The sequence below is a fragment of the Harpia harpyja genome, chromosome 1 (assembly GCF_026419915.1).
Source record: "Harpia harpyja isolate bHarHar1 chromosome 1, bHarHar1 primary haplotype, whole genome shotgun sequence".
NCBI classification, from domain to species: domain Eukaryota; kingdom Metazoa; phylum Chordata; class Aves; order Accipitriformes; family Accipitridae; genus Harpia; species Harpia harpyja.
In genome coordinates, this window is record NC_068940.1 from 51,376,519 (window position 1) to 51,395,382 (window position 18,864).

Genomic DNA, 18,864 nt, shown 5'->3' on the forward strand with positions numbered 1-18,864 from the left:
GTTGAATGAGACACCTGCTAGCTGGAGCATTTGCATTTATTCAAAAGCTTTAGGGGCTAGTTTATTGTGTAGGATATTTGTGACAAAGCCCTGTCAGCCTCATCTTGAATGTGCTTTAAGAAATCACCCATGCTTAAGGTTACCTGCATAAAACCACTGTAACCTGTATTAGTCAACGCTCTAGAAGAAAACTCTATTTACACCTATGGTCGTTTTCAAAGTGACCTGTATGACTGTTGAGCCGTATTTCAGGATTATCCTCTTCACAACAGGGGCTTTGTACCTCCTGCTACACACAGAGACAGTTTTAATAACCTGCGTGCAGATAACATTCAGTAACAGGTAAAAATCTACTGAGTGTGCTCCAAACGCCAGCACATTTTCTGTGATTCAAATATTATTGCAGCTGTGCAGGGAACAGATCTCCTCACACCACCCCAAAAGACCCCGAGCGCAGCTCCAGGGAATAGTACACCAAGGCACAAGAAGTTTCTAGTTGTATTACCCTGAGTTTCCAGCTCACCTCTTCACACTCCTCTCCACAGTGGATGAGAGGCCACATGAAACACAGCAACCACGAAGCCATAAAAAATAAAAAATTAGCTCAGGTAAATTCACCCTGGGCACACGCTCTTCCTCTGCCGTAACTGGCCTGTTACAGCATGTGTAATATTCAAGGTCCTGTTATCAGCTCTAGATCGTGGCAGAAACCAGTAAGTCTCCAATAGCACGGTCACCTTTGGGACATTTTGCTTTTGCTACCTGACAGCATAAGCAGTTATCGAAAGTGGTGGCCCTTGTCCAAATGGGAGGAGGGGGAAGACTCCCATGTCTGCTATGACCTTCTCTTCAGAGATTAGAAGAAATATTTTATACTAGCAAGGTTATTAACTGATAATGTAGGTCATTGCAATCAGTATTTCACACAACCTACTGCCCTTCTGCCCCTTAATTAAAAATAATGGGCATGAGATGTTATTTCACAGAAAATTGGAGTTGGGGTGGAGGGGCTCCATTGTTAAGCCCCACTGACAACCCTGTAGTGAAATACCATGTGCTTAATATAGCCAAAGGTAAGAAAAAATTCTCTAAATCCAGAAAACTCTTCTAGAGACTTACAGGTAGCGTTCTGATTTCCCTAGTATCTGCACAACAATCTCTTTTCATAGCACAGCAAAACTTTTTCTTCCATCAGCTTACATCACTTCAACTTGACCCTTAATAATGCCGTTCAAAATTTTCCATGCAAAGCTGATGATGCTGTTGAGATGCAGGGATTTAACAGCAGTGCAGTGCAGTACATGTGGGATGTGTTGGGTTTATGTTATGTCTTTCCATATAATGCCACCTAGCGTTACGGACTGCCAGACACTCTCGGTGACTTATTTCTTCTTTACATTTGGGGATTGGAAGTGCACTGCAAAGTTTTGTTTGCCTCAAAGCACCAAGAAAAGAAGTCTTTCAATGTGGCCATATGACAACACCAGAAAACAGCAACGCACCGCAGGATTTTTTGCTGGATCTACAATCTGTATCTGTGCTAGATCACATACTCTTTTCCTGCTTATGGAAATTAATACTTGCTGGAAACCACTGACTAATAAAAAATTTACTAATAGAATATGAAATGCTCCTTCACTGATGAAATATAACAAGTGGCAGCAAGAGGCTGAAGAAAGTCAGCTTTCTGACTTAAACAAGGAACTCCATTTGCTTTGAGATACTCCTATCTGCCACCAGTTCTTGGGCTCTTGCACCTTGACCTGCGGCCTCTCCTTTCCTTTATAGGCTGCGGGGTTCACATCACCCCTTTTTGTCTCCAACACTGGAGACTGACATGTAAGCACCTACCTCGATTCCTCTACTCAGATTCCATGGATGATCCTGCTCATTTCTAAGACCTAACCCCCCATTAACAGCTGGCCTGTGCCAACGTTGTCAAATCCACCTGATCTGCTGCATCTTCCCTCCTCTCTTTTAAAGACCTTCTCTGTCCATCACCAGTCCCTAGTTTTCACCCAGATCTTCAGACCCACTGGAAATCACCTTCCTGATTAACTCATTTCCTTACCATTACACTTCTCCCCTCACCCAAGGAAGACGGAAACATGCTAGTTTCCTTTACCCTTAAAATCCTTTTCTGAACTCTCCTTCCCACCCCATACAGCTAAAGCTCCATCTCTTTTTGCCTGCCCTTTACTACCATCGCTCTTTCTTCTGTTTCAGTTAATTCTTAAGCCCTTTCAACTTGAATTCTGTTTTCCTTGCACCACCCAAAATGTTACAGTTTATGACTTTATGCTGTCAAAATCTTCCATGCTCTCTTTTCTTCCTAAAGTCATTTGATAAGCCCCCCGTTACTTCAACCATCGGCTGTCCCTTAGCATTCCTTCCATTTTTTCCTGCCTCTTTCTCCTCTCGGACCACTTTGACACCTTCCCTCTCTGAGGGTTTTTCATCCCCCTGGTACAACACCTTCTGTGGGCATTGTAGCTGCCCCACAGTGACAGAGCCATCACTGCCAACACACTTTTCTCCTGCCAGTGACGTGCTCCTTTTTTCTACTCCCACTCTCGGAATGGGCCACGGTAAGACCCACCATCCACTTTGCTCCAGTGTCACTTCATCACAGCAGCCGTTTAAGCCTCATCAGATAACTTTGCCCTGCACCAGGTAAGGAGCCATCTTGTCAGATGAGGGAGGTGAGTTTAAACCACACTGGGTAGATTCAGAGACTGTCCTGGTATGCAGACCAACAGTCGAAAATACCCCAAAGCTACATAACTCCTGCAGAGCAATAAAGCAGTTTAGGATGACCGTGAAGTCTTACCTATACCTTCACCTTCACAGCACAGCGCTCAAGTCCTGTTTGTGGCTGGTCAGGATGGCGGATGTGGGCAGCTGACGTAGTCGTCCCTGCGCTTGGCTGGTTCCACAGGTCAGGCTCCAGGTCATCAACCAAAGAGCGTTTGCGCTACCTACATGCACTTAAAATTGGCAATGCTTAATTAAAAGCGATTTGCCTGTCCTTCCACCAACACGAGCTCAAAAAAAAATATCTCTTTTTGCATACAGTCGCGCCAAAAAAGATGCGTTGGCAAGGCAGAGCGTTCCTCCGTCAGGCGGTTTCAGCCTGCCCTCTGCTGCAGGTTCAGCACACAGCACCACATCGCTCCATGGCCTGCCGACGTTTGTCTCCCGAGAACACCAACAGCACTGCTGGCCCCGTCTTAACGTGAATATAAAACTTGGAAAAGTTTAGTTCAAACTGGCAAAAATTAAGAGAGGTCCAACAAGGTGCAGCAATGAGGAGACTTAAAAATTCTTAGTAGGAAATACAAAGCTGAGGAACAAGAGTCACGCAGGCACATCTTCAGACAGCACTGCCGTTAATTCTCCAGACATAGGGTAGCTTAGACTGACACCCCAGTTCCCCCCCACTCCCTGGTATGCTGCGGACGTTCTTGCCATCACATGCTGAGAAGCGGGCAGACCAATTGCAAACCCCAGGTCAGCGCAATGACCTGTAAACACCAAACCGGCCAAAACACAGGGCAGGCTTCTGTCTCAGGCAACCACTCCATCCCAGTGGAAGTCAGCATTGGTAAAGCCCAGCCAACCTAGCTCATGCCACACGAGGGACAGAGAGGTCAAAGGTTAGTTGAAGTCAAAGGTTATTTGAGGACAGAAGTTATTTGAGGTGAAAGGTTACTTGCTAAGGCAGATTTCCAGAGCAAGACCAGACTGCCCTTTGTCACAGGACAGAGGTTACTCAAGGTCAGAGGACGACTGTTACTCAAGGTCAAAGGTTACTCTAGGTCAGAGGACAGCCATTACTCGACATTACAGGACAGCCATTACCCGAGGTCAAAGGTTACCCGAGGTCAATCTATGTCAAGTGTTACTCAAGGGCAGTGGACAGCAGTTACTTGAGGTCAAAGGCTAATTGAGGTCACAGGACAGAGGATCCTCAAGGTCAAGGGTTTGTTGAGGCCAGAGCCAGAAGTTGCTCTAGGATAAAGGTCACTTCAGGTCAAAGGACAGAGGTTACTCTAAGTCAAAGGTTACTCTAAGTCAAATCTGGTTTTGGTGTAAGTCTCACCACTGGAAGTCAGAACCAAGTCTCCAAAGCGTTTTTGACACCCAGATGCTGTCGGCTGTCAAAGTGCACAACACACGCCCACAAGCAGGGGGTGAGGCCAGGTGGGTTGGGGGGTCTGTACCCACCCCCTCATTCATTCACCCCCTCACCCTCCAAGCAAGGGGGCTGCACGCAAGCTGCCTGCTGGGAAGAGCCTTCAGCTGCCCTGCCTGCCCACCCACGCGCTGCACTTGGCTGGCAAAAGCACCGCTTGGAATGGGCTGCCTTCACACCAGTGACCGTACCGGCAGGGAGAACAGCACTCCAGTGCCCAGAAGTGCTTCAACTTAAAAGCGTAAATCCAGTCAGACATCGCCCTACAAAAGAGCTGAGTTGATTTAAGGCAAAAGAGCTGAAGGAACTAATAGCAGTGATTTGTGATAAAGACTTGGTGCTGATTTTGCAATAGCAGCTGTCTCTTCCTTTTCATGCATCCCAGTAGAAAGTTTTCCTTTACAACCTAGTTAATAAAAATTGGTGGCCAGCTCCTCCCAAGGATTTAGAAACATCACTCCATTTTATTTTTAAAAAAAAAAGAGAAGGAGAGAGAGATACAACAACTGAGACAGAGTTGTTACCATCAGGGACTGTTACACTGTTAGGGGAATCAGATGCAAAACTAAAGTCATCATTTGGGGTTGATAGTAACTGTATGCTTGCCAGTAAAGTTACTATAGGTCCAAATTTGAGCCCAAACCAGAAAAATAAACTGAGTGTAAAGTTTTTGGCTATTTGTCAGAACATAAAAGCATCAGGGAAAGTACTTAGAACAGTTGGGGGGGGAGGCGAGTAAAAATCACTGGTGTTTTTTTTTTTAATTTAGCAGTATCTATCATGACAAACAGGATGTCAACTTTTAAAGAACAATAAACACTGACCATTTTAAATATAACTTTCAAAAGTCATTAATCTAAAAAGCTAGCAGGTGGCTAATGCTAGTCACAAGTGACAACAACAACAACAAAAAGCCCCAAATCTTCCCCATAAACAACACAAAAAAGCAACTGAGTGTTGCTCTGCTGTAAGAGCTCATCTTTTCAAGAGCCAGAACTTTCAAAATAGTTTTTGTAGACTAAAGGTAGTGAAGTCTTGAAAATTCAGGTAGCTTCATCCAGTCATATACAACCAAAACTTAAAAACACACTCAGCTTAGTCTATTCTAATGTTCTGTCAAGATAAATACATGCCCAAAAACAGGTTCTGAGATGCAAGTCACTTCAGAACCAAACACATTTTAGTAACAAACAAGTTCATTTCTCAGCTAACAAAAAGAAAAAATTTGCTTTCCAAAGAATTTTCTTGCTATTTTCAGCTACCTGGCAACAGGTGACATTGTTTCAGACTGTCAAGGTCCAAATACTGCCTCAAGATACTTTGAAAGAGGGAAGGACTACATTTAGTGTAATTCAGACTAGATCCCACAGATCAGCCCTAAAAGCACTCAAAATAATCCTACTTCCTATTCAGGACAATAGTAAAAGAACCATCATTAGCTGGCAATGTCAAATTAGTGGTCAGGAAAGACGACACTTTTTCATACAGGCTGAAATCACATTAAAAAGGAAAAAAACAATTGAGGGAAGACCTACTAGCCCTGCAACAGTTCCTTATTTCACCGATGATCTGTAATTAGTTTGCTTCATAAGACTTGCTTTTCTCATTAATTGCACTGAAAGCTTTTATGCAAGACAAAATAAATGCTTGACTTCAAAGTCTCCGAAGGGACATGATCATAAACTTTTGTCTCCACACAGCAATTGCAATAAGCATGGTATCAAACAGTCTTTTTCTAAAGAAAAAGTAAAAAAAAAAAAAAAAAAAAAAAAAAAAATCAACCCTTGGAGTGCCCACGGAGGCCATTTATCCGCTGGGAAAAGTTAACTGCCCTTACAATCCTTTAATCACTTTGCCCGGCATACCCATGCTGCTGTGAATCATACAAAACCCAGCCTAACATGAGTTCACGAAAACAAACTTTGAAGCAAAGTTTCTGAAGGCAGAAGGACCTTACCATTTCCTCCTCATTTAATCAAAAGGGAAATACACTCCATCAGCTTTGGAAATAAACACAACTACCAGGATTTAAACACAGCTGTTACTACAGAGCAGCAGCTGTACTGTAAAGCACCTGCATATACACAGGCTACCGTTTCACACGGTGGCTGATAGCTGAGTCCCTTCACCACAGCACAAACTTACTTGGGGACCCATAACTTACTTCCATCCTTTCCAAAGTAACACTTGTCTGAAGCCAAAGGACTCAAGAGAAAAGCCATGAAATCAGGTTTTCTAACTGATTTTTTTTTTAATAAACTATAGAAGAACAAGGTAACATTTCAACCAAAGTCATGACAGCTGCATGCTTAAAAGCAGATACATACATGTCTCTGGAATTTTCTGTTCTCTTTGGGGGGGGGGGGGGGGGAAGAGAGAGAAAAACAGTCATGTGAAAGCTGAAGGCAACGCATAGATTTCTATACATATTCAAATAATAGCAGACTAAAGCAAGCAGTAACACAACTGGAAAAAGTGTTTTAACAGTGATTCCAGATCTACGAAATTTTAAAAGGAAATTTCAGTTCCAGGAATCTTTATGCTGAACCAAGTTACATTTTTATACAGCATTTAAGTAAGTTTTATAAATTGAGGCACTAGAAACAAACTTACTTACTCAATAGCTCAAATGTATCTAATGTGCAAACTGAAAAATCTGCAGGCCATAGTGTACTAGAAATTTAGAACTTGAAAGGTTGCATTAGACTTGCACTTGCTCACATTGACACAGTGAAATTAGTGGAAAACTACTGTTTTTCCAGATAAAGTAAAATCAGGTTCTGATTGTTGGTTCCAATTATCTTCCTAGCTTTTTCTCATTGTCCTCGTCTGCTTCTTCTGTATTCTCATCGGGGGGAAAAAAATTGGCTCCTGTGCCACCCCATTCAGCAATGCTTATAAAAAAAATGGAAAGCACCTGTCCTTGGGCATGATTTTATCTACCATGCTGTACTCCTTTACTTCATCCTGTGCCCCCACATCACTGAGCTTCTACAGGGTTAATAAATTTGTTTAGAATTACATACTCACGTTCTACAAGGGATACTTGTTTTTACCTTTCGATCCACATGTTCTATGGGGGTTGGGGAGTGTTAAAGACAGGGAGTCTTCACAAAGCAATTGGAGTGATCGCACAGCAAGAAGTTGAGACAGAAAGAAAGGAGCTCATATGGATATGTGTGCTGCTTTCTGTATGAGGAAGAGTATTCAAGATCCAGTGATGTTTCCACCCAGATGCTACAGTAATTGGCACCCTCGAAACCCCTACATTAAAACATACCTCAATATTTTAATCAGGCACTTAAACAGAAAAACAAAGCAGTAACATTTAACATAGGTATTGTGATAGCTAGTCTGTAAGGCCAGAACATCTTGTATGAAGCACCCAGGAAATTAACTGTCCCACAGAACCAAGTAACTCCTGTCAAGGGCTAAAGGAATAGAGAGTCCCTCACTAGACAAGCATGTTTAAAAAAAAAAAAAAAAAAAAAAAAAAAAAAAGACTGAAAGATGGTTAGTAAATATTTGGTAAAAGCTATTAACCACAAACTTCTGTATATTCTTCACTACCTAATGCAAGATGTAGTGCAAGGTTATTAATCCTTTGAGAAAATGAATCCAAAAGTAAACATTCAATGTGCTTTAATTTACAAGATAATATTTTTTTTCCCCCACAAAAAAAAAGTTTCTCCACTGATAACAAGCTCCGTAAGGGAATACATTAATTTTTGCAAGGGGAAAAAAAGCAATCATTTAAAAACATAATCTGAAAATCAATCATTGCCCTGTTTTGAGCCATAACATGTTTCTGATCAACATTTCTTTGGAAAACATGTGTTAGACCAACCAGTCACTGGTCCTGTAAGAGGAACCTTCATCTCCCTTCTTTTAAGTAGTATTCTGCAGATGAGAGTAACCATTCTTTTAAAACGGTAATGAACATATTTTAGTCCAATACCCTTCAAAGTTATAGGAAAATTCTACCTGCAAGACTTCATCTACCAACATTTAAGTGGTTAATTATAGATACTGTCACAAAAATTCAGAATCAAGGAAAAGAGGAGGAAATTCAGTTGTAAGGCTAAACACTTGTGAAGTTATCTTTATATGCAAGTCAAGGGACAAATGAAAGAATCTACAGACACACAAACCACATTTTTATGGTAAGGAGAATGCCAAATGTTTAAACCATTCTTAAGTAATTTATTTTTTTTACTGACGATTTACAAGGCCTTGATTATTAGACAAAATAGCGTATTTTAACTAAACTCAAAAAAATATAAACCAATAGAGTATAGAAGGAAATGCTATATGGTTCCATAGAATATATCACACCCAGTACACACACTGCTTCATTTTTCTCATCTGAACCCGTTTGTTACTTATAGGATTTTTGCAAAGAAATATTTTGGTCTAGCCAACACATAGTGTACAGTTTCAGACCACTGAATTAGGCTCTAATTCTGGCATTAGTTTACAGTCTAAACCACTGCAGCAAATCTTTCAAAGTGTTTAGTGTAATCAAAAACTGATCTAGATATTTTTGAGCAGTTAACAATAAACAGGAGTTATAGACTGCATACAGTTCAGAATGGTACATTAACTGAAGCTAAAAGTTTTAGTATGCTTATTGCCAATTTCTCCCAAATTTTAACAAGCAGAGCTTCTTTGCAGATTATTGCTGAGGGTAATAAGGCTGTTGAGGAAAAGGGTATCCAGGTTGCTGAGGTGCCGGATATGGTGCTTGTCCAGGGTTTTGATACATAGGTGAGGGTGCATATGGCAGATTATACTGACCATACATGTATGGATTATAGCCCATTGGCATTGGCATCTGGCAATACCTGTGGGGGGGGAAGCGTACTTTAGTTGCAAAACACTGATGATGATAATTTGCAAATAACAACTCATTAACAGATACAAAAAGACATGCAATCACTGCGAATGCTTTCCTTTCATTTCCATTTTTGTGCAGCAGAAAGTGTGCTAACTTTCAAGGATCAAACATGAAAAAAATTGTAACGCGTGGAACAGAAATGCAGACAGAAGGTGGAGTAAAGGCAACTTGCTAGAACTAGAACTGATCTAAATTGATTCTCTTGTGTTTAATATCATTGTACATATTTTAACATTTGCTGAGCCTGCTACTGAACAAGAGAGCAGCTGCCTTCAATTCCTCGTGATGACTCCAGAAAGATGGAAAAAAGCATCAGAAGAAAGCACACTACTCAACTGGAATTTTTTCTGTATTTTTCATCATCTTTAGCAAGATACCAAGATTTGAAAAATTAGATATGCCAACACTTTCGAGATAACCAACACCAACTGATTATGCAAGGGATGGCAACAGTCCACAAACCACAGTTAAGGAACTGCAGTCCTATCTCCCTTCTCCTTTAAAAAAGCCAAACTACAGAAATCTAAAATGAACCCTCCCACAAATACTACCAGCAAATGATTCCAACAAGAATCACATGATAAAACTAAAAAAAGTCATCGCGCCTCAAACACTACACACATCTCAATTATAACAATAACTGATTTTAAAATGTCACATGCAACAAACAAGTGCTTTTAGGTAACAGGGTAACAAAGAACTGCTTAAGTACTCCCACAGCTTACCCTGGGTAACCTGGATAAGTTGGGTAAGGAGGTCCCTGTGCCTGGGAAGGTGCAGTGCTTGCTGCAGGTGCGCTGGCTCCTGGAGTAGGAGCAGGAGGAGCAGGAGGAGCAGGAGCAGCAGGGGCAGCAGGGGCAGGAGGTGCAGCTGTTCCAGAGGGTGCTGATGTAGAAGAGGAACTGCTTGCTGCAGAAATCACTGGTGGTGGTGGCCGTGCTGGTGGCTGTGGTTTAGTCCCCTAACAAGAGAAAGTAAATTAAGCTGGAGCTTCTTTCTGGAAGTCTTGGAATCAAAAGCTGTGGTTATATGATTAGTTGATTTTACTTTTATTTTAATTTTAAACAGACATTCTATATTTAGGCTATACAGATAACAATGTGAAGCATCTAAAAAGCAATAAGCTTTCCATTTCAAATCTATAAATTATGAACACCAATAGGCCATAATACACCTCTCTGCAAAGTCTTTAGACTTTGCCCTCTATCTCACTTCAACACATTTCCAAATACACTAATATATTAAGGAGTGATATACACAAATTACAGATCAGTTTGGAGTTCCACAGTATGGACCTTCTATTTTCAACCCCCTAATTCTGTAGCATATATTTACCACCATGGTTCTGGGTGCTGGAGTAGGAGTTGACGATGCAGCAGGCTTACTTCCTCCGGCTGCTGTGGTCTGATATGTAGGCAGAGGAACAGAGGGAGCACTGGGTTCCCTAGCAATGCTTTGCTGCAAATCTCTATTAAAAACAAACAAGCAAACATACAGCTTAGTTTAAGAATTGTTTGTTATACATGTCAGCAAGCTAAGCTAAAAAGATGCAACAGACTAAATCTAGTATTTAAAGCATGATCCCTGAGCTAGCTCAAACTAAATCTGGAGTCCAAATCACTTCCACAGAACCAATCCTCTAGCCAACCCTCTGATTAACGGTTACATTTATTTTCTAATAATATCTTTATATTCCAACTCAATACTGGGTATAGATCACCAAATTAGCCAAAAGCTTTAGGATCAGAAATTATAGAATAGTCAGAATGTTTAGCAACTTGGAAGCTTTCCTGAGAACCTAAGGAAACCTCAAGGCTATGGAAAAGGATGAAACTAAATTTCAGTAATTTTGACACGTAAAGAGAAGCAGTACAGAAGAAAACCAATGTTATATTGTTTGTAAATTGCCCTAAATTAAATAATATTGCATGCAAATACCACACATCTAACAGAAGAAAGAAGAGTCTGCTAGATAGTCTGCAATATCATTTATATCTGGGTAACTATAACTGTCAAAAAAACCCTGGAAAAAATACAAATGGCTCAGCACATGAGCTTTAAAGTTCTCTATTCTGTTACTTCTAGTGTTGGAATTACTCTTGGTAAGATACAAGGAAGCTTTGGTGTCACATTGTGCTACAAGCTGCCATTAAAGAGCATAATTTTACAGTCAGCTTGTCGTGAGAACTCCAAGGAAGCAGTTCTAAATTACATATTCACAGGTAAGTAGTTAATTTCTCAATGCAAAGGTTCAATATTTGAGATTGGGCAGATTCTTCAGAGAGACTTTAGGAAACATTTAAAATTTCAGACAATTTTGCTTAAAAGTGATAGGGGAGCAGTACGTAACAGCTAGAATTTGATACCTGGCATTCTGAAACAGAAGACAGGGGAGACTGACAAAGGTATACAGCCTAGTTAGCAACAAACCACAGACTCCTATTGTATAGCATGCAAAGGTGACCTCCAAAGAACAACACCACCGGCAACTTTCGCAGAAACTTGGTAGAAAGAACAAGACTGAAACAAAAACTCCAAGAAAACTGTCCTCGCGGTTACCCCTGCAGTAAAAAGGAATGATGGAGAAAAAGCTGGAAATACTGTCCTGATGCTCTGGTACATATGCATATGCATATCTCAAACTATTTCTTGCAGATGGTGGAGTAACTGTTCAACACTGTATTATACTGAAACTAACAAAAACAAAACTTAACATCTTAAAAGATGACATAACAGATGGAAGTAACAATTTTCTTCTTAAAATCACACTGCAAAGACCAATGACTTACAGAACAGTGGTACCATTCAGAGTGAAGTATATTTTGACCACAAAGTGACCAAACGCATTACACGTGAAACATAAAACACTATTAAAACTGATCCTCCAATGGCCAATCATTATTGGGGGGGGGGGGGGGGGGGCGGCAGGCAGCGAAATTTCTAGTTCTAAATGAGAAACAATCTAAAATTTATTTTCAGTAAGTGAAGATGCAGCCCACAGTCAATGTTTTTATTGAGGGGGGCAGGGGGAAGGGGCAACACACACACTTAATTCACTCAAACCGTGGGTTGGGTGCACTGAGAAATACATTTTGTAGATGTATACTACAAATATCCCAGATCTGATCATCGCCCCTAACCTTGACAGGGTTTCACATCAGCAAACAGTTAACACGTAGGAAAGTAAAAGATAGCATGGCAAGATTCAGCTGAATGTTTTATGAACACTAAACCTACAGCTTTAACGCTGAACTTTAATATATTAGAGATGTGAGAGATTCAGACCTAAGCCTTGATTAGGCAGCCTACAGCTTCCAAATTGCATGAATGTAGGAAGTGGAAGGGGTTGTATACAGTTACTGAGAATTAATTTACAAGCACAATGCCCAACTGAAAAAGAACAGTTCTACAAAGGATGAAGTTAGGAAATATAAAATTTGACGGCTGAGCATCCCATTCACAACATGGTACGTGCACAGAACAACTGCAGTTTCACCAACTGAAACTTTAGTAACAACTAGACCTTTTTGCAAAAGGCTATGTGCTTTGCTAAAGAATACTTATTAAAAAGCAAGCCTTTTCAGCTATTATTTCCTCTTAAGAGAAGAGCCTAAAAAAATCACAGCTGAAGCATACTATACTAGCCTGATCACATGTGGGGGACAATGACAACATCAGACACTTTCCTTCACATGAAGGACAAAATCTGCTTCTTGCCCCAGCAGTGTAGGCAACCCGCGTATCTAAACAATGATATCAGACCAGATCAGACTACGGAGCAGAGGTGGAATACCAACATTTTTCCCCCCACCACACTGGGCACATGGAAGGCAACTGTATGCTGAACCACTTATCTAATTTCTCAAACCAAAATGACAGCAGGAGCAAGGTGCAGAAATCAGGAGTTCCTCAAAAAGAAAGAACAGAATAAAAATATTAACAAATGCATGCCAAAGAGAACTGAGAGTGAAATCATGAAAAGATGAAACAGATTCATGCTGCACTGTATACAGGAACAGCAGAGCAGACTTCAAAGTAGATTTTTCCATTTATTTCTCCTATCACTTTCCTAGTTTTTCAGGGGAGAGGACAGCAGGGTTAGTATTAAGGCATAGAAGAGGTGATAGTCTTAACACACCTAGTTTCCCTTTCTCATTTCATCAAGTATCATAATAAACATGTCAAAGATTAATTTCTGATAAATACTTAACCGTTTCTACAATGCTTAAACCAAATATTGAAACCTTACTTGAGCAGTTCATCTCTTTCCGTCTTACGAGCAAAGACAATGTCACTGCATTTGTTTTGGAATTTCAGCAGGATTTCTGTCAGCTCATTGTAGAACTAGTGAATGAAAAAAAAATCCCACAACATGCTCAATCAATACTTTCAGACTCCATGCTAGCATATTTCTACATATTGATCCAGTTATAGGGGTTGTATTATTACAGTGCCCAGAACCTGTCATTCCAGTGAAGTTTGCCAGTGCATACTATTCTGCTTTTTAAAAACAAGTATTAGTCAGCTGTTGTCCATCACTGTAATATCATACAGTTTTGTGGGGTGTTTTTTTAATATATATAAATATGTGTGTGTATAAATATAAAAATAGTTTAAGACAACTAGAAAGTGTATTAACACCAGAACAAAACTAGATAACCTCTGGTGATTAACTATTTATTTTTTAAAGGATAATTTTTACTTTTTCTATTAATTTTACTGCCTTCAGTCAGTTCCATGCATTTCATTTATTTATAAATATTTCAGAGTTTTATTTTCTTTTTTCCTCTAGTGAGCTATCAATAAACCAGCTAAAAGTACTTAATACAGAAGCAGTAAGACACCTTCCAGAAGCCCAGATCAAAAAAAGCAAGCTAAATAAAGCCCTCCTCATCTCCCCTCACATATGCAGTAGCAGTATATAAAACACAAATTCGATAAGGTGATTAAATACCAAGGGAGAACAGATGAAAGAATTCCTCAGATAAAATGGCTCATTTGGGTACTTCAGCATCAGTTACACTGCTGTAATTAACAACTTTTCCTATTTTAATATAAAGCAGTGCTCAGAAAAGCTTACTTTTTAGATAAGAACAAAGAAGCATTTCACAGCTGTCAAAACAATCAAAATTCAAGCAACTCACTGTCCTCAATTCAGCAGTAAAATCCTCAAAAATGTACCTTCATCTAGCATATCTGCAAAGTTTATTATGAGTTTTGATTCACATCTTATTGGGTAAGTTAAAAAAAAAAAAAAAAATCCGTACCTTTGTGCCTTCTTTTAAATTGGCTACAAGTTCCACAAAGTTGTCATTTGCTACAGCTAAGTTCTTCAAAACTTCTTCTCTTAAATTAGATTCATTGTTTGATTGTTTCATCTTTGAAAAATCCTGATGTGCATTCTTAAAAGAAGCGAAAAAATAAGCAGTGAAAATAACGCAAGCTAGTTCAGTGTAAGATGCTGTATGTTTCAGGTTTTTTCCGCTTACTCATTGCTTCTATCCCCCTTTCCCAATACCTGCCTTTCCTCACCTTCTATCCACACCCTGTACTTCCCAATACTTGCTATCTGCCAAGTGCAGTGGCTGTTTCAGAACTATACATGTATTAACTCACTGGCAGTAGGTATCAGCTAATTATCTGTTCTGTTGTGGGCTGCCTTCAGCTAATTCTCAAGCTCATACTGCAGACTCTCTTTCAGAGGCTATACTAATTAGGCTCTCTCCTGTACTACCCTCCACTGACATTCATAAAATCATACCAAAAGTTAGTATTTTTCAGAAGTGCTACCTCAATTTGGTTGACATTCGCAAGCTATTAAAAGGACGAGGAAGTGGAAATCTTACAGAAGCATCACCTACATCTCATTTCTTTTGGGAAAATAAACTAACAAGCAAACTTAAAAAGACTCTTTCAGCTACCAGAAGCAGCCAAACTTAAACTCCAGGACATTCAAACATCAAAGTAATATCCATCAAGATTTTAGACGTATATTATGTTAAAAGATATCTGAATATAAAATCCTTGATAAACATGGGCCATATCGTCATTTAGAGACCATTATTTCCCTTTTGGAAAAGTCTCTTATTCTTGCGATCCAATTTGCAGTCAGACGTTGCAAGTAATCTTGTGCACAAATAGGCTCCATCATTACTCAAGCCACTACAGTCACTTGTCCAAGAACTAAGACTTCCTCTTTTGCCAGATGTTTCAGGTACCTGTCTCTAGCGTTAATGACAAATTAAGGCTGAATTAATAAATAAACTTTGGGAATTTCTCATTAATTTTTACTTTGATGAGCTTTGCACACACTGCAAGTCAAGCACATTGTAAACAGCAATTAGGAATAAACCAAAATGTACTTCAAAGACCCAAAATGTCTTCTAGTAGACAGTAAGGACAGGTCTCCTGTTATCTAAGAAAGAAGTATTAAGATGGGATGAGAGGAAAAACCAAAACAAACCCAAAAACTTCTTAACATGCCAGTTAAGTTTCTTTCAAGGGCAAAGCCATCTGCAGAATTGGGCCAAGAAAGGGTCCAAGAGAATTTACAATGGAACTCTGGGAGAGTCTGCTAAAAATTCATATTTCTTTCCAGTGAACACAAAAAACACCCCTGTATTTTCCAGTGATCAGAGGAGTAAAGAAGCATCAACTGGCCTATGACAGAGTAACAAGCAAAACAGAGTAGAAAGCAAAGTGGGATTTCTAAAGCACTGGAGAGGTAGAGGAATCATTGCTCCTTAGTTTAAGAGGAAGGAAGACATACAAGGTGTTGTACCTGAATGTTTTTGAGAAGTTCTTCCTGCTTTTTTAGGGACTCTTGCACTTTCTGTGTGTAACTTCCATAAATTCTGTCCAACTCAGCCACAGAGATAGCCTCCTCATTTATAGCACCATCCTGCGCAAGTGCAGTCAGGAATTTGCTTGTCATGTCAAAATTTACAGATTTCAGGTCATTTTCCAGTTGTTCTCTCTCCTTCTTAACTTCATCCAGATTAGCCAGCAAAGTTCTTAAGACATTAACAACCTAGGCAATAAAAATTGTCAGAAGTTAGCATGTTTAGAGGAATTATTGCAGAAGTATACTCTATTACTTGTTTTCATCTTGCACTCCTCACTGATGCTGGCAACACTACTGCACGAGTATTTGTTTATAAATGTGTTTAAGATGACAAACCAGGACAAAATGCAACAAAACAAAGATCTTCAAGCATTTCTCAAGCTATATTCTCCTCTAAAGATTTGCTTCCACTAATAACACTGAAGTACTACACAGATTTTTAAATCTATTTTTTTAAAAACTGATCTGATACCTTCCAATAGGATATTCTAAAAATGGCAGTCAAAAACACTGACTTCAAATGACTCCTATGAGAAAAACAATAATATTGCTGTAGGTGAGCCATGACTTTCTTGGGAAGCAAGTTGGTGTAATTGCCTAATACTTTAAAACGCTGGGCCGCGTCTCTGACATTGCCTAATTGTCCCAAGAACCTGAGCACTACACCCCACCACCCTACACAACAAAAATATTCATCAAGGATTGCTCCTTTTATAATACTCAACCAGTCTCACTGTCCATGAAGATTGAACTTGCTCACACCAAGTGTAACAAAATATACTCAAGCAGATTTTAAATGAAAAGACATCCTCTTTTCCAAATGTTAGTTACCTCCTATATACATTGTGACAGAAACAAGAGCAGCTGAGGATGAGCTTCCACACCAATTCATGTAGGTTTATTTTGTTAGACAAATAGCACTTCTATTCAAAATAGGGACAAATTTCAACGCTTTACCTCATTTCCTTGTAATGTTTTTGCTGGGTTGGCAGAAGGAATGGCTGCGTTGAGTTCTGCCTCTGGCTTACACAGAAGTGCAATCGTATCCCGGTGAGACTGATAGCGCTCTTTCACTTGTCCATCTGCTTGAACAGCTTTATTCAAAATGTTATGGTAATTGGCTCCCTCTGGTGGTGGGAGGGAAAAAATGGGTGGTTATATTCCTTCAAAAAGTTTTAGCCAAGTCTTGCACCAGAGCCGTTTTCACACTTTTCAGCAAGACTTCATACATTTTTATAAGCCTGCCCATTATGAAGTTATTAAGACTTACAAATAAAACTTAAGGTTCTAAGTTATGTTTTAAATAGTGCATAAACTTGGCACCTATATTAATTCTGCAAAGAAGCATACAAAAGTGTATGAATGAAGGCTCGTTTGAGCTACTCCCCAGATTTAAACACCTGTAACTTTGCCAAACTAAGGCAGTGGTATCAGTCCCTTGTTAGCTGCAAAACAACACATATCAAGTGCACAGAAACATGCTGTAGTGATAGCCCTAAGTAGTTTGACTAACTGCTGGGGGAAAAAAAACCAAACCAAACCACCAAATCAAACACCTTGATGGGAAATAAACAAACAAACAAACAAATGTTAATATACAAAGAAAAAAACAACTACAGTATTTAAGGGGTAACTGCAACCAGATTCTTAGGAGGGCAGTCATTTTTCATTGCATATGCTTTCTGAAACTTTAGCATGCACGTGTACTCCAGGGGTGCAAAAGCAGCAGCAAATTCTCTGCTATCACATCATCTCTCAACTCTGAACAATGGTGCAGATAGCAACAAAGATATTTTGGTATAACCTCTCTTAAACTGAAATTTGTATATTTAAAGATAATACCAGAGCATTGAAAACTACTTTAATTTACACAATGAGAATGGACATTCTTAGAGCATCCCCAAAATCCAAAGCATGAAACATTAAATTTACCTGCCCTTAAAGGCTTATAGAGTTCATTGGATGGCGTTCTCTGCCAGCGTTCTTTGAATTTTGTTCGCAGGTCATTGTCTGTAGTTTCTTCTTCATCTAATAATCTTAGTGACTACAGAAGTAAAATGTTACATGCATTATAAGCCATTCTAAACATGAAATAGCTACAAAATATACAGCTAGTGTAGAAAATAAAAAGAATGCTTATACGTCCTTTATAAATTTAATTTGGCAAATAAAAAACAGGCATGAAAGGCACAAATCGCCCAAATTTCTTTAGAATTCTCCCCCCCCCCCCAACAATTTTAAAAACAAAATAATTGTAAGGGAACATCCACATGTGACAGAACAGTTTTTGTATGGACTAAATGCTTAAATGGCATATTTTTAAGGTGCTATTAAAGTTACAAGCATTTTGGATAATTGTGCACTTTTTCCATTGCCATTTAAAGAGAAAAAAAAGCAGTGGTGGTGTTTTTTTAAGAATGTTTTAGTGTTAGCGGTTGCTGAGCTTACTTCATCTAAAATTTCTTTGTTCCTTTGTAGCAGTTCAGGCAGATCTTTGATCAGCTGATCAACAGTCTGAATTCCTCCCTGTTCAATCACAGACTTAGATTTGTTCAAAATAGACTGAGGAACAGTATCACCAGACACATCTTCGATAGCAGCAGGAAGATTAAGGGAAGCCAACACACTGAAAAAGTCAACATGTTGAACGGCAACTTGTTTGTAGTTTTAGATCGTTTTATCCTGTAAATAACACTGCTATCCAAACAATCACACAGTCAATTATAATGCAAACGGAGTATAATGTACTCCTGGACAGAAAGTTCAAACTGAAAACACTAAACTTATTCCTAGTGTATACCTCACCAAAAACAAGTTTCAAAGCTCTTAAAAGCTGAACAAATCATAGTCTTTTAGCACTTACAAAATATGGCAAACATTTTCAGTAGGTTCTTTATCTACCAGATAGTCACAACTGCCTTGAGTTAC

At 39.3% G+C, this 18,864-nt stretch overlaps 1 protein-coding gene across 4 annotated transcripts in view; it reads right to left on the reverse strand.

The window, feature by feature from the left end:
• Positions 1-8,377: 8,377 nt before the first annotated feature.
• The window catches only part of PDCD6IP (programmed cell death 6 interacting protein), a 32,608-nt gene continuing 22,121 nt past the window's right edge, over positions 8,378-18,864 (reverse strand). For 2 of the 4 annotated variants that reach the window (XM_052793432.1, XM_052793417.1), the window contains exons 10-18: positions 18,385-18,562; positions 17,869-17,980; positions 16,894-17,063; positions 15,874-16,122; positions 14,360-14,494; positions 13,342-13,436; positions 10,431-10,560; positions 9,818-10,053; positions 8,378-9,039 (exon numbers count right to left, since the gene is read on the reverse strand). In XM_052793432.1, coding sequence (XP_052649392.1) covers positions 8,871-9,039; positions 9,818-10,053; positions 10,431-10,560; positions 13,342-13,436; positions 14,360-14,494; positions 15,874-16,122; positions 16,894-17,063; positions 17,869-17,980; positions 18,385-18,562 — 1,474 coding nt within the window. In that variant the 3' untranslated portion in view covers positions 8,378-8,870. Of the gene's footprint in view, positions 9,040-9,817; positions 10,054-10,427; positions 10,561-13,341; positions 13,437-14,359; positions 14,495-15,873; positions 16,123-16,893; positions 17,064-17,868; positions 17,981-18,384; positions 18,563-18,864 lie in introns of all 4 variants that reach the window. The other 2 variants (XM_052793424.1, XM_052793409.1) reach the window with 1 other exon arrangement.